General features: G+C 45.4%; 1 protein-coding gene across 1 annotated transcript in view; it reads left to right on the plus strand.

Moving 5' to 3' along the window:
• Lamb1 (laminin subunit beta 1) overlaps positions 1–23,202 on the plus strand; it is a 64,667-nt gene extending 41,465 nt beyond the window's left edge. The window contains exons 22-33 of the mRNA XM_032907592.1: positions 19–233; positions 822–918; positions 12,033–12,402; positions 14,282–14,466; positions 15,469–15,710; positions 17,198–17,401; positions 17,925–18,069; positions 20,013–20,220; positions 20,410–20,551; positions 21,459–21,635; positions 22,638–22,797; positions 22,917–23,202. Coding sequence (XP_032763483.1) covers positions 19–233; positions 822–918; positions 12,033–12,402; positions 14,282–14,466; positions 15,469–15,710; positions 17,198–17,401; positions 17,925–18,069; positions 20,013–20,220; positions 20,410–20,551; positions 21,459–21,635; positions 22,638–22,797; positions 22,917–23,053 — 2,282 coding nt within the window. The 3' untranslated portion in view covers positions 23,054–23,202. The remainder of the gene's footprint in view (positions 1–18; positions 234–821; positions 919–12,032; positions 12,403–14,281; positions 14,467–15,468; positions 15,711–17,197; positions 17,402–17,924; positions 18,070–20,012; positions 20,221–20,409; positions 20,552–21,458; positions 21,636–22,637; positions 22,798–22,916) is intronic.
• Positions 23,203–23,874: the final 672 nt, after the last annotated feature.

A 23,874-nucleotide genomic window follows, 5' to 3' on the forward strand; every position in this document is an offset into this window, starting at 1 on the left:
CGTGCTGTTCTATTTCAGAGTGTGTCTGCAATTACCTGGGCACGGTGAGGGAGCATTGTAACGGTTCTGACTGCCATTGCGACAAAACCACCGGTCAGTGCTCGTGTCTTCCGAATGTGATCGGGCAGAACTGTGATCGGTGTGCGCCCCATACCTGGCAGCTGGCCAGCGGGACTGGCTGCAAGCCGTGCAATTGCAATGCTGTGCATTCCTTCGGGCCATCCTGCAATGAGGTGAGGGGTGAGGGGCTGTGGCCGGGGGACGGTGCCCCTGAGAGGCTCAGGGAGAGCTGGCTCATCAGGTGACTGCCCCTTTTGGAGGAAGGCCAGAGTGTAGACTGCTCATCCTTCCTGACTGAGGCGGTGCTGTTGTGCACGGAGTCCTCATTTAACCCATGCATAGCGTTTCAGTACAGTGTCCAGCCGTGGATGCAGACTCAAGTGTTACTTGCTTTCCCTTTTCTGGCCCCCAAATCAAATGGTTCTTACAGTTGCTCAGCTTGAAAGAAACTATGTAGCCATTCTCAGGATCGCTGACCCAGCCTAAAAGTGGCACTGGCCCAGAGTTAGATGAGCCAGAGGTGGCCGAGGACTGATCTCAGTCTGTGAAACTAAAAGTGAGGGATGCAGGGATCCTGCTGTGCTAGAGACTATCTATTCCAGGCCCCTTGTGAGAGAACAGCTAGGAGGTGCTGGTGTGGCGCCCTCTTCTGTCTACACCACAGGTGTCCAGATTCCACTTGTGTCCGGTAACTGGGCTGGGGCAAGTTCCAACTGGCTTCTCCACTGAGACCACCTGACAGGTCTGTATTTGGACTGCAGTTCACAGGGCAGTGCCAGTGCATGCCGGGCTTTGGAGGCCGAACCTGCAGCGAGTGCCAGGAGCTCTTCTGGGGAGACCCCGATGTGGAGTGCCGAGGTGAGGCCAGGCCCCAGGCTGATGGATTTGGTGGATGGGTGAGACCAGGAGGAGCCTTAGGTCCACAAGGGCTTTTGGTAAACTCTATAAAGTGTAGTCAGAATGATATCACAAGGTTGTGCTTATTTTAGGGGTGGTCAGAACTTCTCATCTAGCCTGTTGGATAAATGTGACTACTAAAACAGAAGATGTGCTCATTTCTTCAACCCCACACCAAGGAGAGGCATTTGTCTGGGCACACAGTCAGTCAGGAACGTGTGCACATTCTGTAGTACACACAGCCATTTTTTAAAGTGATTTTCAGCAAAGTGAAGCTATATGAGTCGTGCCAGCCAACTGATTTGTTTCTTTCTCTGAACGATGTACTGTGGGTGGCTTCCTTGATGTACAGATATGGTTCCTCGAATAAGATCAGCCAACTCAACTCAAGCAGGCTCTTGGCAGCAGGATGCTAATGCAGTGTTCACACCAGCAAGACTAGGAGGGAGTGGGCGATTTAGAGCCTTGCGTGAAGTGGATATGGTTGGAGTTCCCAGTCTTTTCTCTTCGGTGTGATTCAAGCCTAGATTCTCAGTTAGGCTGAGAGAAACGGGATTTTTTTTCATAATACAAACCTCCTGCTGGGTGTGGTGGCTCAGCTGTAAATGCTAACACTTAGGAGTCTGAAGCAGGAAAAGCAGAAGTTCTAGGCCAGGCTGGTCAGCATAGCAAGAACCTATCTCAAAAAGCAAAAACAAACAGCCCAGCTTACTGAACCCTGTAAGTCATAAGGACTGCTTACCTTCTGTACTGTTGCCATTGTTTAACCAGGGAATTGATTTTATACACTGCTTAAACCATCTCCCACCCATTCCCTCTCTTTCTTCCCTATTTTTTTTTTTATCTTTATTAACTTGAGTATTTCTTATTTACATTTTGATTGTTATTCCCCTTCCCGGTTTCCAGGCCAACATCCCCCTAACCCCTCACCCTGCCCTTCTCTATGGGTGTTCCCCTCCTCATCCTCCCCCCCTTGCCGCCCTCCCCTCAACAATCACGTTCACTGGGGGTTCAGTCATGGCAGGACCAAGGGCTTCCCCTTCCACTGGTGCTCTTACTAGGATATTCATTGCTACCTATGAGGTCAGAGTCCAGGGTCAGTCCATGTATAGTCTTTGGGTAGTGGCTTAGTCCCTGGAAGCTCTGGTTGGTTGGCATTGTTGTTCATATGGGGTCTCAAGCCCCTTCAAGTTCTTCCAGCCCTTTCTCTGATTCCTTCAACGGGGGTCCTGTTCTCAGTTCACTGGTTTGCTGCTGGCATTCGCCTATGTATTTGCTGTATTCTGGCTGTGTCTCTCAGGAGAGATCTACATCCCGGGTTCCTGTCGGCCTGCACTTCTTTGCTTCATCCATCTTATCTAGTTTGGTGTCTGTATATGTATGGGCCACATGTGGGCAGACTCTGAATGGGTGTTTCCTTCTGCCTCTGTTCTAAACTTTGCCTCCTTATTCCCTGCCAAGGGTATTCTTGTTCCCCTTTTAAAGAAGGAGTGAAGCATTCACATTTTGGTCATCCTTCTTGAGTTTCATGTGTTCTGGGCATCTAGGTAATTTCTTCCTTATTTTTAAGCCTATCTTTGGGTAAATATTTCCTATAGTTTCGTACATGCTCCTTGGTATGTTTTTCTTGTAGGTCCTTGTTTAACTCAAAATATAGGAATAACCTTCTCCTCTCTTGGCTACAATAACAAGAAATACGAGATCTCCCCTGAGTTTCGAGCTCACTCAGTATCTGACAGAAGCTGGAGCCTTAACAGCAGGAGAGGGAACCAGTGGCAGGGACCTGAACAAATTGCTCCTGCTCTGATTTCTCAGGGAGGCTCGCAGGGGGTTTATATGGGCATCTTAGGTCACACAGTCTGTTTCACACAGGGTGATGTTTATTGCACCCATCAGTAAGTACATTTCCGGTGATAGTTCTCTGTGTGGTTTCCTAGTAAGAAAGTGTGACTTTTCACTTCCATTAGAAGGGCCTGAAAGTCGTAGGACCAGCCACTGTAACATGTCACGGGATGTACCTGTCCTGCCTGCTGTTCCTTCTCTATTTCCTTTTCCTCTTTAAAGTAACCAGACTCATAAAGAAACTACAGAGATCATTGTTCTGGGGTGGTCCCAGCGGCTCCAGTACAGCGGGAAGGCAGGAAAATGGAGGGATTGAGGGCAGAGAGTGGGTTTCTTGGTCCAGCTTCCTGATTTCAATTCAGGTAGTGCCTCCATATTAGGAGAAGAGAATCCCGGCTCTTCTGCCCCACCCTACATGCACCTCTCTCAGTATGGTATTCATCTCTCTGGTTCTCTAGTTGTGCATTCATATATGCATCTTATACATACATGGTTTTCAATATAATACACATAGAGTTTGCTTCTAAAAGTTTACTCTCCGCTCTTTCCATATTTTCACCCTTAGATTCCCATCCCTTCAGCCCAACACGAAACAGCTTTTCTCAAGCCCCTTGGAAATATTTCTTTAGGATGTGGGCTCAGGGAAAAACACCCAATTGAGATTGATAGGCCCTGAAGGTAGACATTCTGATCCTCCTCTCTTCCTCCTAAACCATACCATCATTTCAACCTCTATTTCAGATGGAGGCCGGGAAGTTCCGTTTCCTAACGTATTAAAGGGTAGGGTAAAAGACCTTGACCTGCTTGTCCACATTGGCAGTTTGGTTATAAAATGTCACACTATCTTGAACATTAAGGTCTATGTTGTCTCCCCTCAGTGTCTGAGGCTAGACAGGGAAGGGGTTTTGGAAATTTGTAGAAGGGAGAATTGAGCTTATGACCATGATGGGTCAGTTGCTGCTAGAACTTGGTGTCCGGGAGCTGGAAAGCATGTTCTAAAGAGTGTAGGCCCTCGTTAGGCCTTTAAACAAGAGTATGTTGGGCCCCAAATGCTGTTGACACTCTATGAGAAATACGCAGAATTTACAAAGCCCCCATAGAGAAGACTGGAAACTGTAGGGAAAGGGATTCATTGCTAGCCCTGGGGTTGTGTGTGGCCTGGGTGGCAACAAGGCTGAGGGCATGGACAGCTACAGGGTAAGGCATAGCTCAGAGTTCTGTTTATACTGAAATGTTTGACAGTGGGAGGACCCCAGAGGGCAGCTAGGACAAGAAGTGCCATTGGAATGAATCAATCGCCAGATATATTTTCAGTTGAAATGGTTTGTTGAGGGCACAAATGTAGACTTTCTGCTGCCAGGAAACAGTATGCTTATAGAAGGACTAAGGTCATAGCTAAGTAGTCTCCTTATGGGAAAAAATGCAGTTATGTGAAAGACAAATGCTTGGAGCCTCCAGCATACAAACGGTTGAATGTTGCTATTGTCCAGGCAGCGTGGGGCTCTCGGCCTATTGTGCCAAGTCCGAACAAGCCCACCACTGTACTGGGATGGAAAGTCTCATCTACCCAGTGCTGAACGAGCCGGTTCAGTCTTCAGCCTGAAGCTTTGTTCTGTGCCCTGTAGGGGTTGGGGTCACAGGAGGAATCTTTCTGTCCATTCATAGATGGCAGAGGGAAGACTGCAGTGCCCATGTATGGCCGCAGGCTCCCTGAAAGGCCAATGGCTTTCTAATCGGCAGAACTACAACACCAAGGCATAGGTGAGGGCTTGGGGTGGTGGGCTGGGTGACTCTGTACCTAAGTACTTGCCTCCCATATGGGAGGACCCATTTCTCAATACGGGGGTGGGGGGGAGCCACACATTCTTTGCCTACATATTCATCTTTAGAATGCCTACATTCTTTTCTTGGGGTTGAAATGCACAATCCCTCTGCCTCCTGCTCCCTCTGCCCTTTTTGAGATAGAAATTCATTTGGTCCAGGCTGGCCTTGAACTCCTCATCCCCAGGTTTTGACTTCCCAAGTGCTAGAGTTGCAGGTGTACACTGTCAAGTCTAGCCTGTCCAACTTCCACTGTTATTTTCATTGTTATCAGGAAGTAAGACTGCATTGGAACTTTTCAAGAACGGTAACTCCAGTTAACAAGCAGTCCTGTATAATCCTAATAACATTAGTAGAGTTGACAAAACAAGCCAGTTCAAGCTGAGTTAACAGTATAAAAGCAGGTTTATTGCAGGCAGCTCTTGGGTGGGTTCACTGGTCTCAGAAAATGAGGCCAGGAATATTGTCATGCAGACTGGGGTTAGAGACAAAGACAGCACATGCAGAAAAGAGGGAGGGGAGGGAGAGAGGGAGGGAAGGGAGAGAGGGGGGGATGAATGGATGGATGGATCTGGGATAGCCAGTGGGGCCTCTTATCCACAGCACACATCCGGCACACCTAGTGGCTAGGTCCCTGAGAGCAGGCGGTGGAGTTGGTTGTTTTTGTTTTTTTGTTTTTTTGTTTTTTTTTCCGGAGCTGGGGACCGAACTCAGGGCCTTGCGCATGCTAGGCAAGCGCTCTACCACTGAGCTAAATCCCCAACCCCTGGTGGAGTTGGTTGTATACTGACAGAGTTAGGGTTGGATGTCCCGTGTGTGGAGCTTAGCAAGCATGTGACCCACAGAGTGTGAGCTTTGCATTCATTTCCTGAGAGGTTGTCTATGGCTCCTTAGTTCTCCAGTGCCAGTCTTGATAGTCAGGACAGGCAGCAGAGCCTAACGTGCGGACTCTTCAGTCTCCACTTAAAAGCTGTGGACCAGAGACAGCATGGGGACCGAGTCAGGCTCCTTTAGCCTTCATTACAGAACTGAAGTTTTGCAGCCAAGGTCACAAAAAAAGAGGAAGGGATAGGAATGTCAGAAAAATGTAAGCTGTCTATAAGAGGATGAAAGAATTAAGATTTCCTTGCTATCAAAACAGTTTTTAATATTTGGGGGTGGCTAAGGCACACATAAGTGAATGAAAAACAGAACTAAAAGGGAAAACACATGACTGCTCCTAGGTTTGGTGGAGGAGAAAGTTTATTGTAGGTAAAAGGGAGAGCACAGCCAGAGTCGTAGACATCTGGGAGAGCCCATTGCGGTCATGACCCTGAGCCATGTGAGGAAAGGAAGGGAAAGAAAGAGAGAGGGAAACCAGGCTTGGCAGTCAGGAGGCCAAAGGTACAAAAAGGCAGATGACCCAGATGGCTGCATTATATCAGGAAGAACTGGGCTGGAGATCTCATGGTACAAAGTGGGTTATGCCAGCCATATCCTGTAATAGGAACTGAGGAATGCTGGGAGAACCCGAAGGCCAGGTCCACTTTGATATGCTAAATGGGCAGGTACTTCAGCCATTTGTCCCAAATTTGAAACTTAATATTAAGGAAGTTGGTGGACAACTTACAGGAGTCTGTTCAGGCCTTCTGTCATACAATTTCTGGATATGAAACTCACGGTCATTCCTATATACCCGTCCTTTTAGTGAAATAGAAATTTTCATGCCAACCCTCATCGAGCAAGCCATTGCCGTTGTAGCATGGGCTGGGTCATGGTAGGAAGTTGGAGCAGCAGATAACCTATGACCTGATTTTTACTTTGCATCATCTCTGTGTTCAAAATCAGATTTCAGTTTCCAAATGCAAAGGGGAACAGTCTTATAGGTTCTTACAGGTGTACAGTGGAAAGTGAGTAGGCTAGACCTAATGGTACATACTTGTAACCCTAGCTCTTGGGAGGTAAAGACACGAGGCCAAGCGATTCAAGGCCATCCTTCATTCACTACATGAGTTTGAAACTAGTTTGAGCTTCATGAGACCTTAGCTCAGTGGTAGAGCACTTGCCTAGCAAGCGCAAGGCCCTGGGTTCGGTCCCCAGCTCCGGGAAAAAAAAAAAAAGAGACCTTATCTCAAAAGGTATTCCTTCCTAAACCAGAAGCACTTGATGGGTTATTCGGGGAAAACGAGGCACATGCATTTTTAGAGAACCTTTTTAATACCGATCACTTTTTAGGTATATAATACACATATTCTTAATTTTATGGATGTGTGAAATAACCAGTGCAGATGAATAGCTTCTTTGTCACTGCTGACAGATCTTGGGCTCAGAGCGTAAGTAGCTTACCCGAAGCCATGCCTCTAATAAGGGCAGAACCAGAGACCAGGCCCAGGCCTTGCTCTTGCCTCATGCCTGGCATTCCTGTTGGCAGCCAACATTGAAAGAGGAAATGACTGTCCTAGCTAGAAGGCACGGACACCAGTCAGGTCACAGTGTGCCATGGAGAGAGGCCCCCAGGAAACAATTTTAGCTTGAGTTACGAGGAGGTTCAGTTCCCGCAGATAGCGAGAAGTCTTAGAGCCAGGTTGGCCAGGGTGGACTCTGCAGTGGGCAGAGGAGGCCCAGAAGAAAGGGAAGGCTGTGAGGAAGCAGGGACCTCATCACATGCATAAGAAACAGCTGTGTAGGTGAAGTCCCACTGTGAGCGCAGTTGGCTAGTGCTTCCTCTGGGTTTCAGAGGTACTGAAGTTGGTGCAATATTGTTTGTAGATTTTAAAAAACAAAAGAAAACAAAACCTTAGTGACAGAACAAAAAATATTTAGAAATAATAAGAGTTGGGTTTTTGTTGTTGTTGATGATGATGATGATATTTACTAGTTTTAAATATATGCATGATTAAAACTTTTTTAATAATAGCCAGTTGGATATCTCTCTCTCTCTCTCTCTCTCTCTCTCTCTCTCTCTCTATATATATATATATATATATATATATATATATATATATATATATATATATCTCTCTCTCTCTCTCTCTCTCTCTCTCTCTCTCTCTCTCTCTCACTCACTCACTCAGATTACATCCTTTGAGCAGGTTTTACTCCCAGAACATTGAAACCTTACCTATGACAACAGCTACTACCTCATATAGTAACACCTACCACACCTTCACTCTTGGCACATTCCCCGCAGGTCAGCCTTTCTCCACATGATAGCGGCTGTCAGGGAATACTGTGGAAGTAGTTGCCAGCTTATAAATGTACTCAGTAGAGAACATGAAAGAACATATCATCTAAAATCTTCTGCAAAAATCTATGGAAAGCAAAAACTGCTAGGTGCCATTCCTTTCCTTCTCGTGGTACAAAACGCTGTTTTTGTGGGCTGTGTGAGCATCTCTTCAGACTTCTTCAGTCATGACAGGCGTGCAGTGGATCCTCGTCCAGCCCTTTGTCGAAGGAGATGCAGTCGTTAACTGGTTATGGGCAAGGTCAGCATCTTTGAAATAGCTACAGGCAGCAGATGTCTGCGCAGTTTAAACTCCTCCACAGTCAAGACTGTGGGCTGCTGCCGTCCTTCTAAATGTGTCTTAAACTGCTTTATCCCCTGGTACCATACAAGAGCAAGCCCTAGAGTTATTTTAAGAGTCAGACTTCAAAAGCAGTCACTTGAGCAATAGCAGATCCTACCTAGAAGTGCAGCTCATCCACTGTCTGCCACCGAGAGGACCATAGCTGCTTGTTCCTCAAATAGGCTTTTGTGATATTTTTTTAAAGAGCAGCCAGGTCAGCTGTATCATAGGTAAGACCCCCTGTGACTAACTGACATGATACTTACAGTCTTGATTGACATGATTCAGCGCCACCTTCCATGAATCCATCTTCAGATTTCTTTATTTCATTCATCCTATCTGGATTAAAGGATTCCCTCTCTCTGATGTTCAGTTTGTCATAGCGTTTTATGTACTCCTTGGAGCAGACACAAGTGTGGGCGTGCATGTGGGAAGGGACAACCTTCACTGCTCTTTCTCAGGAGCTGTCCACCTCGTTTTTTGAGACAGGATTTCTTTCTCATTGACTTGGAGCTCACTATAGTTCTCTAGGGGCTGTCATCTCACCTCCCAAGGGCTGAGTTAGGACCTCTGCCATCACTCTGGACCTTTTCATTGTGGGTACTAGGGACCAAAGATGGCCCTCATGTTTATGCAGCAAGCACTTACCTAATACACTTTCTCTCTGGTGACCTGGAACACTTCTACAGAGTATCATACCTTTGTATGGTGTATATGGATGGATTCGGTGTGGTTTCCTTTTAAAGGCCCTTGAAGGTATCCAGACAGGGGTAAAACTTTACAGGTGATGAATTAGCATGTCTCATGGTCCCTTAACATCCTACATGGCGTAGTCTCTTGAAGATTCCAAGAGGCAGCACGTATCCTCTCTGCATAGAGGAATGGAGGTGTCCCACGTGCTTCCCTAGCTGTGCTGGGAAACACCAATCAGTTTTTCTCTAGGGGCAGGTGGTTGAACTCCATTTACCAAGAGATCGGTCAGCTGTTCAGAAACCAAAGTTCTTAATGAAACCAGAGCCTGAAATGTCAATGTTTGAATACAGCCATCACTTGGTGGGTGTTCGGTAGTGTCTCTAGCAGTTCCTCTGTTTGTTACTTAGTTTTGGACATCTGAGAAATACCCATGACACTCTTACGCTGATAATCTGCTGGCCTAGGCTGTGACTTAGTTACACCATCAGTAAAGGACTTTCCCAGATGATACCCATCCTTGATGAGAAGCTGGACTTCTTGTAGACCATGTGATGACAGCAGTCATGTATTTAGTTGGTCTCTTCCTCTCTACTGGAGACTCTTGATACTGTCATTTAAACATTTTCTTCTTTACCTGCTCAAAATTAAAGCCTCTAACTACTTTTCTCAGTAGGAACTTTCTGTCATCACAGCTGTGCTGTCACCAGCCCACCCAAAACCCACAATTCATATGGCCCTTTTGAAACACGAGCTCATTTTGGTTCTTGTGTTTAGGTCGTTTTGAGCTTGGGGGACAGCTGCATATTAATTACCACATGAAATAAACTCGTTCTTAAACCTTAACAGTGCAAGCTCTTCAGCCACCCTGTTAGCCGAGCTCTTCCTGCTCACTGAAAAGCTGACAGAGCCAGGCCTTTCCCTCATTTCTCTGGGTTGTCACTGCACATTCCACTACAGCGCCCCACTGTGAAAGAAATTCGAAGTGGAGCTTGGCCTTTGCAGTCCTCTGTGACTTTGATATGCTGCTTGTTACCCCTCTCAGCCCCCCACGTAGCCCTGGCCTGGAACTCCGATATCTGTCTGCTGGGATTAAAGGTCTATATCACCACCACACTTGACTGAAATCTCTCCTTACTCTTCTAAGGGGAGATAAACTCACAGATTGACCCCGGCACGAGATCCTTCGAGGAACCTAGAGGACAAATTGGTATACAGATCACTCGGCAGCTTAAGTGACGTTTGGTTTGATAAAGCGTTGCCTTCCAAAACCAGGAAAAGCTAAATGCCTGGTGCTTGGAAGGTTTAGTTCTAAATCATAAGTACACTAAGGAAAGCATATTTTACAGTCCTGAAATTTACTAGAATATGCTAAGTTTTAAATTTTTGAATGAGCTATTATTGGAAAATTTACAGAAATAAAACCAAGACAAATAATATCTGTCTGTCTGTCTGTCTGTCTATCTCTCTCTCTCTCTCTCGGCTCTCTCTGCCTGTCTGTCTGTCTCTCCCTTTATCCAGTGGAAGTGTGATCAGGTACCTTGGAGAGGAGACCACAAACACGTAGGGACAGTGAGGGACAAGGGAAGTGGCTGTGGAACTTTTAGTAAAGAGTTCTTGCTATGTACGGAGTGCTCTCATGAGTGGTTTAGAAAATTTACAGATGTGGAAGCCCCAACTCCTTTCCAGGACTGGATTTTTTCCCCTTTGTCCTTCCCCTTTCCCTGCCCTAGGACACAAAGGGTTTGGGGGAAGACAAGAGTTATAGCCTCCACCCATCATTCTGTTCTATGGTGCTGGCTTGGCTTCCTTGTTAAGTGTGATAGACAGATAAGGGAATAATATAAAGCACCTTGTGGCAAGTGCCAGCCAAATCCTCCAGGCTGCAAACACCTTTGTGGGTTGAGGAGTTGGACATACGTGCTCCTCGGGACTGCCAGCCCAACTGAATCTGGATGGTGCTCCAGGAGAAAGCGTTTACGTGGCAAAGCATAGCTGTTGATGTAGAGAAAGTTGGGTTTTGTGCTTTGTCACAGAGGCACTGCTGCTCTAACTGCCTATTTCTCGTACTGATATGTGAAATGCCTCTTGAATGAATAGGTGACGTTAGGAGCTCATTTGGTAAAGGCTATTGAACTCCTGAGTACAAGTTAGTTTTCGGCATGGTGCCGTGTGGGAAAATGACTTAAGACAGCCGGGCCTCTTCCCTGGGAGTCCACACTCTGCCTAGGGAAATAAGAGGGCATATTTATCTTATTTCCACACCTTTACCCGGAATGGGCTTAAGGCCAGGGAGGCTTTGTACAGATTCTTGTTCAAACTCTACAGATTCTGTGACACGGCAGGTGTTGATGGACAGATGGCGTGGTTCTGACCTGTGGTTGAGAATTCTAAGCAAGGGCGAGAGGCATATGTATGATAAGCAATGTCAGTCAGCTGTTGGCCAGAAATGCTGGTTTTCCCGTGCCTGGCAGGATTTCATCTTCTGCCATTTGTCTGTGGGTGAGGTACCAACTACGTTGAGTCGGTCATAGAAAAAGGACCAAGTGGGAGGATTTAGTCACAATGGCAGACACAAGGTGGATTGTCTGCAGTGGAAGTGTTTAAGCTGGAGACTTTGGTTTAGTCATATTCCCTTGAGATTTGGTTTTCTGTTGACCTTACCAAGCACGTGTTACTTCGTTTTGTGGGCAGGTGGACTTGATTAGTTAGGTGCCAGTCCTTTAGGATGTATCTTCTGGCAAAGGGCTCACTCCTGCGGTCTGAGCCGTCTAGACTGTTGTGTTATGTGGGAGCTCAGACTTGGAAGCATAGGTGGGGATATGGAGGCCAAGATGGGCTCTGGAGATGCAGACTCCTAAATCATTTCCTTGCTGTGAGACTTGGAGCAGGCCATACGATGTCTCTACCTTGGTATCCATTTTGCCTAGACACAGGGATGGTATGAGGGCTGAATGATGTTCAGTGCTTGGCACAAAGTAAGTGGTTAGGCAGGCTTATCTACTGACCTTTTAAATTGCCATTACTCTTAAGAAAGGGTCAGTGGGTTAATTAAGCCATGTGTGCTAGTGCAAACCACATGTAGGCTGCAACCGTGATTGGGGATTTTAAATACCAGATCTTGTCACTAAAGCTTGTAATGTCGTCAGTCAACTAGCATTTCTGTTTCCCTTGCAGCCTGTGACTGTGATCCCAGGGGCATTGAGACACCGCAGTGTGACCAGTCCACGGGCCAGTGTGTCTGTGTGGAGGGTGTTGAGGGTTCACGCTGTGACAAGTGCACCAGAGGGTACTCGGGGGTCTTCCCTGACTGCACACCCTGCCACCAGTGCTTTGCTCTCTGGGATGTGATCATTGGTGAGCTGACCAACAGGACCCACAAATTCCTGGAGAAAGCCAAGGCTTTGAAAATCAGTGGTGTGATTGGTCCCTACCGAGAGACCGTGGACTCTGTGGAGAAGAAAGTAAATGAAATAAAAGACATCCTGGCCCAGAGCCCAGCAGCGGAACCACTGAAAAACATTGGCATTCTCTTTGAGGAGGCAGAGTAAGTAGTTAATGAGCTGAAAACCACTCACGGAGGCTTTTAACTTTTGAATAGCCAAGATTTCCTGGAGCAGTACCTCTGCTAGGTTTTCTAGTCTATTACACAGGCTCTGGGCCCCTTGTTTGTCAACGGTGTTGGCTGTGAGCAGGGTAGAGGGTGAGGCTCAGTGCTCCGCCCTGCTCTGCTGCAGCAGAACTGGAATGAGATTGACGGATGATCCACAGAGTCTCGGCTTTGCCACATGTGAGGCTTTGAACTTGGTGGCACGTTGATTCCTGGTGCTCTCTCTTACTGTAATACAAGTGTAGTACAAGGATATTACACTTAAGAAAAATTATGAAACTGGATTGTCATTTTAAGTATTGCTACTTTACTAGGGAACTCCCATCACCACAAATAGGACCCTCATTCCCAAACTGTTCAGCTGTTGTCTCATGGAAGGCATCATTGGTAACATCGTGAAATGTCTGTATGGAAACAGCTTCCTCGCTGGGCTTCCTCTGGGTATCCATTTCTTTAATACTGCTAGTTTTTACCAGTTAACACACTGAAAGTGCATCAAGTCCTGGGTTTGCTCCCCAATCCAGTAAACGTATTACATGTGTATTAAAAACCGTTGATTTGTATGTGGGTAGGCGTGTGCCTGCTATGATGTACACTTAAGGGAAGTGAGGACAACTTGGAAAGTCTACCGACTACCGTGTGGGTCCTGGCATCAAAAGATGGGTCCCCATCAGGCCTAGCAGCAAACAGCTTTTCATCTGCTGAGCCAACTCGCCAGCCCCAGACAGACGATAACTTTATTGTTTGTTTGTTTGTTTCATTGTTTTGAAGACAGGATTTCTTCGTGTAGACCAGGCTAGCCTCAAGCTCAGAGATCTGCTTGCCTCTGCTTCCCAAGTGCTGGGGTTAAAAGTGCGTGCTGCCACCACCAGGCTAGACATTATTCTTAACTGCAGTATTTTTGAGATCTGAAAAGAAATGAAAGCCTTTTTGAATCAGTCAATTAATAAAAGTGAAACTCAGAGAAAATTATCATTGTATATACTCAGTTCTACCAAATCCCTTAACCCCTTTTAGTGCCTGTTCTCTGTGTTGGGTCATCGGTGGTATCCTCTCAGCTTCAGGAGCATTTAAAACCAGTAAAACCCAGCCCTCAGGTCTTCTCCAACGCTCCTTTGTGGCATGTGTACACACAGGTATCATATATCACACACACACACACTCCTTAAGTTCAGTCTCAGAGAAATGACATGGAAGAAAAAGGAGAGGAGGGGTTTAGATTCCAACTGAAACACTGTAAAGGCCACGTGTTTCATTCACTGGAGATTGTGACCCTTTTTCAGCCTTTTTCTAAGTAAAGGGGCGGTGGTTTTGTGGAAGGAGGAGTTGGTGCAGCTTTGCTTGGCATAGAATCTGACAGGATGCTGCCTCTATGGTGGGTTGCAGCATTGTGTTGTCTGAAGGAGAGCCCTGAGGTGAGGTTGAGAGGAAAGGTTTTTGGCAGTTGGCTGGGAGACAGTCCTACACTGGAGGCCTGAGTTGGGGCTTACTGGGCTTGCAGCTGCCTACATTGAGAGCTGGTAGCCTGCACTCACCCTTGTTCATTTTACCTCAGAGGCTTAGACTACCTCCATGTACACGCACATGCGCACACACACACACACACACACACACACACACACACACACATGCACACACACATACACACACACATGCACAGCTGAGGGTTCACTGGTAATTTTCTTCAAAGTATTTGAGGATTGTACCTGGGCTAGTCTGAGGATGAGGGGCGAGGGATTGTACTCGTGGAAAACCTACATGTCAGACTTTGACGGTTCGGGCTGGTTTTAGGTAAGCTTACTTTTCTTTTTTACAGGAAATTAACCAAAGATGTCACAGAAAAGATGGCTCAAGTAGAAGTGAAATTATCTGACACGGCTTCACGGAGTAACAGCACAGCCGGAGAGCTGGACGCACTGCAGGCAGAAGCAGGGGCCCTTGACAAGACCGTGAAGGAGCTGGCAGAACAGCTAGAGTTTATCAAAAACTCCGACATTCAGGGTGAGAGTTTTCTGTGCAGAGTCCTCAAACCTCAGTAATAAATAACCCTGTGTGTACCCTCTTAAAACTGTATTTTCTAAAAACGTGTTCCAAGTTTTAAGTCTTTACTGTTTGAATCTTTGGCACAAATGCGGCTTAAAGTTCTTGGTTTTCCAGAGTGGGACCTGGGGACAAGACAGAGTAGAGGCCCAGCTGCGCTATAATGTGGTCCGTTTCCCAGTGTAACTCCCTGGCCTTTCCTTAGGCTCCGTGACTACTAAAATTTGTTAATTCCACAAGTCCTTTTGCATTTGAGATTACTACTGCTGCTTAGAAAGTACCTTGAAAATATTTTTTAAAAGATTTATATATATATGAGGACACTGAAGTTGTTTTCAGACACACCAGAAGAGGGCGCTAATCCTATTACATGTGGTTGTGAGCCACCATGTGGTTGCTGAGAATTGAACTCAGGACCTCTGGAAGAGCAGTCTACACTCTTAACCCCTGAGCCATCTCGTTGGTCCCAGAAAGTATTTTAATTATTAATATCACGGGCTGCATAATCTCCTCCCCCAAAAGCAAAGGTGCAATACGTTAACGACACAATTAATACATTATTCATTTTGTCTTAGTGGTCCCTACAGCCAAAATGTACTGTGCTTTTTATGTATATAATAATTGTTTGAATGGACCCAAGCAGATAAACAGAAGCAGTCACCTGGACATCTCCAGGCTGCCTGACACCAGGATTTAGATATTTGCCTAAATAAAGAAACAACGTGTGCATAATGGCTTGACTCCTCCTTTCACACCAGGTTTGTCCTCCAGATTCTGACCAGGTGCTGATGGGACATAAGAGATTCATTGTTCATTATGGAAACTCTGCTTCCATAGTTTTTTTCCCCTTGACTCCTAAAGCCTTACAGTACAAATCAGGACAAGATACCAAATATGGGCACTGTTTGGTGAGGACCCAGAGACAAGGAGGTTAACTGTGGGCAATTTCCTTTCCTGTCCTAGGTGCCTTGGACAGTATCACCAAGTATTTCCAGATCTCTCTTGAGGCAGAAAAGAGGGTGAACGCCTCCACCACAGACCCCAACAGCACTGTGGAGCAGTCAGCCCTCACCCGAGACAGGGTGGAAGATCTGATGTTGGAGCGAGAGTCTCAGTTCAAGGAAAAGCAGGAGGAGCAGGCCCGCCTTCTGGATGAACTGGCGGGCAAACTGCAAAGTCTAGATCTGTCGGCTGCTGCAGAGATGGTGAGGCTTGGAGTTTGGTCTCCTTTTCTGTGGTTTTTAGGAGACAAAACAAGCACAAACCTTCTGCCTTGCTCCAGTATTACTGTTTGCAGACCTGTAGGGGTGACTCCAGTCAGTCAAGGTGCTGGGCTACACAGCCAAGCTTGAGGGAAGCACGGGGAACAGAGTATGTGCTTCCCAGCCTGCTCCTACCTCCAGCTGTTCGTCTGTGCAGCCGCTCCCCATCTCCTGTGTCTGCGGAGGGACTTCTCTCTGAAACTAGATTCTTTTTATAGTGTGGCCTTAAACAAAAAAACTTGCTTATTCTGCTCTGAGTGGCAGCATCCAAGTGGAAGAATTCAAAATTGTTCAGAGACAGACTCTCCTCTGGTGTTTGCTAAAATGTTCCTTTGTTCCAGTAATATTACCTGGTAAAGATTAAGGCCTGAGCTGGCCTAAAAAGCATATTAATTTCTTAGAAGCTTTTAAAACGTAGCTCTGGAGCCAGATGAAATTGAGTAGTGAGTTTAGTGAAAATCAGGCAGAAGGCCAAAAGGAAGGCAAGCCAGGTTTCCCCTGAAATTTCCTTATTGTTTTTCATAGGAGGAAACCTGAGAGAACCGAGATGTATTTGTATATATACACCAACATTACTTTCTAGTTTTTCTCAGCCTAGACAGAGGAACCTTTAAGGATCAGGTGGAAAGCCTGCAAAGACATTCATTTATACTGCCCTGGGCCCTATGCCCGAGGTACCTGGAAGAGTAGCACCAAGTATTTCTAGGTCTCTCTCAAGGCATAAGAGGATGAATGCCTCCACAGAGCCCCAACAGCACCGTAGAGCAGCACAGCCCACTCCCTAGCAAGCTGAACTGCTTCTCACTTAAGAACCGTGGCGTCCTGGAGATAGGAAAAACTCTATTAACCGGTTATTCTGAACCTGCCATCGCCCCTCTAGCCCCCACCACATTTGCAGTCTGAAATAGAGAAAAGAGTGCTACCTGTCCTGTATTGTGATCAGTTTTTTGGACACACTCATTCTGTTTTTAACAGAGTGCAACTTCAGAGTGAGACATGGGTGTGGAGGAGTGGCTTTGGCCCTACAGATGAGTACCCTCTCTATGCAGGCTTTTCTGTAAGACGGCTTCTTGTTTTTTCTCACTGTCTTAATTATCCTGATTATTCCTGTGGGCTCTCGACTGCCATTTTCTTGTGAAGAGATCTTTCCCTACATCTCACCTATGGATGATGCAAGCTTTATGAGTTCCATACCAGACAGCAGACCACATTCACCAGAGCACTTGCTGCTGAACTCTCACGTTGGCAGAACCTGATAAAGCAGATAATGCTATCCTTCCGAGTTTGGGTAGATGGTAAAGTTCAGTGGGAACAAGCTGGATGGTTCGTGCATCTCTGAACACTTTTTAATGTATCCTATCCGCCTTTGTTCTCTGGGCCACCTTCTTGATTTATTCTGAACCCTGTTCCTGACCCTTGGCTTACTACAGACCTGTGGGACGCCTCCAGGGGCTGACTGTTCTGAAAGTGAATGTGGCGGCCCCAACTGCAGAACTGACGAAGGAGAGAAGAAGTGTGGAGGGCCTGGCTGTGGCGGTCTGGTCACTGTGGCCCATAGTGCCTGGCAGAAAGCCATGGATTTTGACCGTGATGTCCTGAATGCCCTGGCTGAAGTAGAACAGCTCTCCAAGATGGTAAGTCAGTGGATGGGCTTAGGTTTTGTTCCTTATTGGCTTGCAGTTGTAGGGAGGCTCTGAAAAGGAGTCAGTTCCACATGCTGACTGAATTCACTGTCCAGTGTAAAAGCTGATGCTTCTGTGTGTGGTCAAAAAGGTGATGGTGAGGTTGTTACTCAGACTAAGAATTTGCTTTCTCTTCATGGAATAGCACTATGTTAGGAGAAAGCAGCATAAATCTTAGATGAATAATAGTTTGAGAGAACATGTAATTGTTTTACCACACAAAATTTTGGGCACTGTTTTAAAGTGATGCATTCTTAGACCACCAGGTGCTTTAGAGCCAAAATCAGCTTTGAAAACATTTCAAATGCTAGTGCTAAGAATATTCCACAGGAACGTGTATGCTGAGCGTTTAAGTCTCCGTAAAAGCTTAATGCTTTTTAACAGAGGAGTTTGTTTCTAAGTTTGTTGATAGAGTGCTGGGCTTGCTTTAGAGAGAGCAAGCTGGTTTCACAGATGGCTTGTTCTTCATGTTTAGGTCTCTGAAGCAAAAGTGAGAGCGGACGAGGCTAAGCAGAATGCTCAGGATGTCCTGTTGAAAACAAATGCCACCAGAGAGAAAGTGGACAGGAGCAACGAGGACCTGAGGAACCTCATCAAGCAAATCAGAGACTTTCTGACCGGTCAGTAGTGGTTTACTTCTCCTTCAGACACTGGTGTCTGCAAGATTCTGTTTGAGAGGCAAGAAGTCCTGTCTGAATGTAGGTAAAGTGAATTTCTGGCAAGAAATAAAATAACAGAAAGTGTTAAGAAATATCTTCATTTCAAACTGAACTTGTAGGTGCATGTCTGCAATCCTAGTAGTTGAAAGGTAGAAGCAGCAAAATCGGGCATCAGTGATAAAAAGACTAGAGGAGACCCGGGGCTGCCTTAAGGAAAAATAAAATTGTGTATGCACATGTACGTACAAAGGTGCCCAGACACCAGAGGGGATGTCAGGTCTGCTGGAGCTGCAGGCATTTGTAAGCTGCCCAAGTGAATGCTGGGCTCCAGACTCTGGTCCTCTGCTAGGCCAGTAAGTACTTGATACTAAGCCCTCTCTGTAGCCCTTCTTTTCTTTTTTAAAATATGTATTTATTTATTATATGTGAATACACTGTAGCCGTCTTCAGACACACCAGAAGAGGGCATCAGATCTCATTACAGATGGTTGTGAGCCACCATGTGGTTGCTGGGATTTGAACTCAGGACCTCTGGGAGAGCAGTCAGTGCTCTTAACCACTGAGCCGTCTCTCCAGCCCCCCGCCCATCTTTTCTTGAAATAGATGTTGTGAATTACTTTCCAGATGTTGGGCAGGCACTGCCATACCTGCTGGGTCTGAGCAGCCTATTCAGAAGTCAAAACATTTACTCTGAAAACTGAGTTAGAGTTTCTATCATGGGGATCTTGAAGGAGTTTTCTTTGGCAGTAGCCCCACGGCTTTATGTTCAGAACCTAGCAGTTAGCATTTTCTGTGGAGAAATCTCTAGAGTCTGGTTTAGATTTTTAAGGTTTGTTTATAGTGTACATACTATCACCATGGATATTACTGGTGGAAGACACAGAAAAGTCCCAAGGGGATCAATTGGTCAAGAAGGGTATTATGATACCACATAGCCAGGCCAGAAAATAGTGTAATGTCATGGGTCTGGGACTTGCTTTGCCACATCTCTTGCCAGTATTAAGCCTATCAACTTCATTCTTGACGCAGCCCCATCATAAGTTGTAGTCTGACATGAAGACAGTGTCTGATGAGGGAAGCGGACCCCTCCCTACTCCTTTGCTAGACCCTTTGAGGAGGATAGAAACCTTCAGGGATTGCCATGCACCTCTGGCCAGGAATTAGTCAGTCCATACATAGATGCCCACTGAAAGTGGAATGTGCCTATAAAAACTGGCCGACGGTGATTTTACCTGATTTTCCAATATTCTGTTAACAGAAAGTTATAAGATCTGTTTTCCAATGACAACTGGAAACAAGATGTGGAAGCCATGACTTGACCATATATTTTCCCCTGCTTAAGTGCTCTGGGGTCCATATTTATGTTTCAGTCAAAAAAATGAAAACACCTTAAAGAGATCTGAACCTCTACTGATGGTACAGTCTTGGTTCTTACTGCACCCAATCTCTTCTAGAATTCCCTAAACATAGGTAACTGATAAGGAATACCAATCCTTTTTTTCCTTTTTGAGATAGGGTTTCTATGTAGTCCTAGTTATCCCCACTCACTATGTAGACCCAGCTGCCCTTGGTCTGGGACAACGTGTATACCAACCTCATTAAGTGTAAAGGTTTTTTGTTCCCTTGCAGCTCCAGCTTTAAATGCTGGGCTCTCATCTTCCGTAACCTGAAGCCACAACTATGCATGTACAGCATGCTGTCTGCCCCCTCTCTGCCTGAATTGTCCTTCAAAACCTGCCTGGTTCCCCATCTTATGTGATCTCTGTAGCCTACAGCAAACTCTACTGGCACCTCCTTTTCCAAGGGCTTGTCTCTAAATAGCAAGGGTGTGTCTCTTGAGATGGCAGGGCTTGGCATGTGGCTGAGTGAATCAGCTCTGTGGTGTTTTGGTCTCTGCTTCTCAGAGGACAGCGCTGATCTTGACAGTATTGAAGCCGTTGCGAACGAAGTACTGAAGATGGAAATGCCTAGCACCCCACAGCAGTTGCAGAACCTAACAGAAGACATCCGGGAACGAGTTGAAACCCTTTCCCAAGTAGAAGTTATTTTGCAGCAGAGTGCTGCTGACATTGCCAGAGCTGAGCTGTTGCTGGAAGAAGCTAAGAGAGCAAGGTATCTGAATATACACACTGGCGACCTGGGGTTGATGGGGCGGGATGCTACCTGCTGTAGCCAGCATACTGTAAGAGTCTTCTTTAACTAACAAAGGGCCTTTCAGGTGGACATGCTTTCAAAGAACATGCTGTTTTTCCAAGGGAAAAATGGTTTCATGTTAAAAGCATTGTTTGTTCTTCTGCGCAGCAAAAGTGCAACAGATGTTAAGGTCACTGCAGACATGGTAAAGGAGGCGCTGGAAGAAGCAGAAAAGGCCCAGGTTGCAGCAGAGAAGGCGATTAAACAAGCTGATGAAGATATCCAGGGGACCCAGAACCTGCTAACATCGGTAAGGTGCGGCGCAAACACACAGAGTCCCTGTAACACTGCAAATTATTCTAACACTGTTTCTCTTAGCACTTTCTAAAGTGAAAGTGTGTCAGAGATTAAGCAGTATTGCTTAAACAATTTTATTATTAATTTTAATTATTCACAATTGTTTTCCAGGTTAATGGTACACTTAAGAGGCTGAGAATCTTTGGCTTGATTTACAAATTTTGGCCTGTGTCTCTCCCAACATTAGCTTTGATAAATGTTTTGCTATTCAGGTAGTTTTGTGGAACATACCTATCCGTGAAGCTCACTTTTAAGGGAAACTAAAGGCCAGACACTTACTCAGAGCTAGCTTTTAAGACAGTGCTATCCTTCCAAGGAGACCAACTATAGACGCTTATCAGTTGCATTTCCTCTGGGAGGAACTCAGTATTTCTAGTGTCCTGAGTCTTCACATGTTCAAGCTAATTCCCCCTCACTACCAGAGTCTAACATGGAGCTGACAGGACTGTCTAAAATGGTGACTCAAGTTGCTGGTTTACTTTTCCACAGAATGGAACTCCTCCTCACAGTTGGCTCTTTTGTGAATGTTCTTTAGCTAAACACAGCTTAGACAGCAGATGTAAGGATGTTGTGTGCTGCAGTCTCAACCTCCCTAACACGCGTTAATACAGTTCCTCATGTTGTGGTGGCCCCTAACCATATTATTATTTTGTTGCTACTTCATAACTGTATTTTGCTACTGTTATGAAAATAGGTGATATGCAGCCCCCAAAGCAGTCACAACCCCAGGTTTAGAACCACTCCTCTAAGCTGTCCTAATTCTGTCAGTGCTTCTGATCTAGTGCAGACTACTAGCACGGCAGCCTCCCCTCCCCTGAACTTGACTAACGAAGTCTGGATGGTTAACATTACACCTTTAGATTGAATCTGAGACAGCAGCGTCTGAGGAAACCCTGACCAACGCCTCCCAGCGCATCAGCAAGCTTGAGAGGAATGTGGAAGAGCTTAAGCGTAAAGCTGCTCAGAACTCTGGGGAGGCAGACTATATTGAAAAAGTCGTATATAGTGTAAAACAGAGTGCAGACGAGGTTAAGAAGGTAAGTAAATCTTTGTAACTTCATGGCTAAGTTGATGAGTAGGCAACTAGTTTTTTCTTTACCTTCCTTGACATTAGTTAAGATACGAATAGTCCAATGACCTACAAAGTCTTTTGGATACATGAATAAAGACTGGATTATGGGGTAAAACTGTAACCACTTAGATACTATGAGGTATACTCACTCAACTGGTAATCCTGTACTGTAGGGTCACAGAGAGGTCTTTTTGGCATAGCAGTTGGCCACACCCATTTGAGAACAATGTAAGACGGGATGGGAAAAGCCTAGGAGTCCCTTACAGAGAGTAGCTAGTAGAAAATCAAATCGCTGCCTTTTGTTTCTCACTGGGAAGGTACTATGTTTAGCAATTTTATGTTTGACACACATTTCATTTCTAAATGTACTTCCAAAGACAGCTTTTTAAACTTGGGAGTGAAGTCAGAATTGTTAAGTCTGTCACATGAGAAGTGTGTAAGTTGTCATGGCTTTCCAGTAGTGCATACGAATAATCTCAGCACACCCTGGGTTGGAAGAGAGGCAAACCCTAGGAAAACCATCTGCCAGTGTGAGACTACTCTTCCTGACCTGTTTACCACAGGCATTGGAAAAAAATGACACTATTGAAAAATTTAAAACCTCTAGAAGTGATTTTTCATAATCAGTTTGTACCTGTTGTTTCAAACCCTGTGTTCTCTATTTGGAGGGGAGGGGGCGGTGTTGATTGGGCTGGCCTCTAACTCGGATCCACCTCCCCCTTCCAGAGTGCCTGGATTAAAGTGTGTGCACGCACCACAGCTGGCCACTCACCTGTGTGCTACAGTAACAGGCTTGTAATTCTTAATTTTCCTTGCATTGTTGTTAAAATTACAATTTAATATGAAGCTATTCCTTAATCTAAGATGCTTGGCTTCTCCGGGAAAAAAAAATGTCTTTCATCTAAGGCTCTTGAATGTAATTACTGACATAACAGTTTCACCTTTCTGTCTTAAATTGGATCCGTAGACTCTAGATGGCGAACTTGATGAAAAATATAAGAAGGTAGAGAGTTTAATTGCCCAAAAAACTGAAGAGTCAGCAGATGCCAGGAGGAAAGCTGAGCTGCTACAAAATGAAGCAAAAACACTCCTGGCCCAAGCCAACAGCAAACTTCAGCTGTTGGAAGGTGGGTCTTTTCTTCCCAATTGGTTTTTTATAAGGGTAAAGACTTACGTTTTCCATGGTCTTACTTTAAGATCATATGCTATAAACAGCTCATTCTTACTGCTTTTATTATCTCCACAGACTTAGAAAGGAAGTATGAGGACAATCAAAAGTACTTAGAAGATAAAGCTCAAGAACTGGTGCGACTGGAAGGAGAGGTGCGCTCACTCCTTAAGGACATAAGTGAGAAAGTTGCCGTTTACAGCACCTGCTTATAACAGAGGATGGGGCTGTAGGGTGGCTCAGTGACCAAAGTAAACATGCGCAAACTGCTGCCGCGACCTACAGATAACTCATCCTCATTTAATGTCTTTAACCACCTACTTTTGTATGGAGTTAAATAAAATACCTTGGTTTTATATAAACATACTATGTTTCTTTTATTAAATGTTACTTTCTCTGTGAAGATGAACTTGTAAAGCACTTTAGACAATACTAATTTCTATTATATGCATGAACAAGCTAATAATACCCATTTGTTGGGTCAAAAATCTACCTTCTAAAGCTATATTCCTTTTAATTGCCCCAGTGGGTATCCCTGGTGGAAGGAAGTTAAGCAGGAAGGACAGACGGTAGTTTATGGCATCTTATTGGTTGCTCCACCATTTCTAAGAATCAAAAGGAGAACCCTAGCTACATTTTGCCATCTAGAATAGGGCCAGAATTGTGGTGACTTAGGCTGTCCATGCCGGTGGAATGAGTGTAACTTCAAGATCAGGTATAGTGCAGAACTCAGTGAAGGTCGTCTCCATATAAATGCTAGGTTCTATCAATGACCGCTCAATCAGTGGAACAGCCTGGCTTTCATACCTTCTTCTTAGACGCCCCCTCTCCACCCCCCAATATTCAACACAGGTATAAAAGAAGCTGGCTGGGAGGCAGGTTATACAAACAGCTATAATTAAAACAAGGCAACTTCTAATCTAAAGCTATCGCTTCCCCCTTTCACCTAAGTAAGAATCTGAGTAAATACCAAAACAACACACATGCCATGTCTGGTTCATCAATCTTAAAAAACTGCAGACGCTCTAGGATTGTT

Source organism: Rattus rattus, chromosome 7, assembly GCF_011064425.1.
Source record: "Rattus rattus isolate New Zealand chromosome 7, Rrattus_CSIRO_v1, whole genome shotgun sequence".
Lineage (NCBI taxonomy): Eukaryota > Metazoa > Chordata > Mammalia > Rodentia > Muridae > Rattus > Rattus rattus.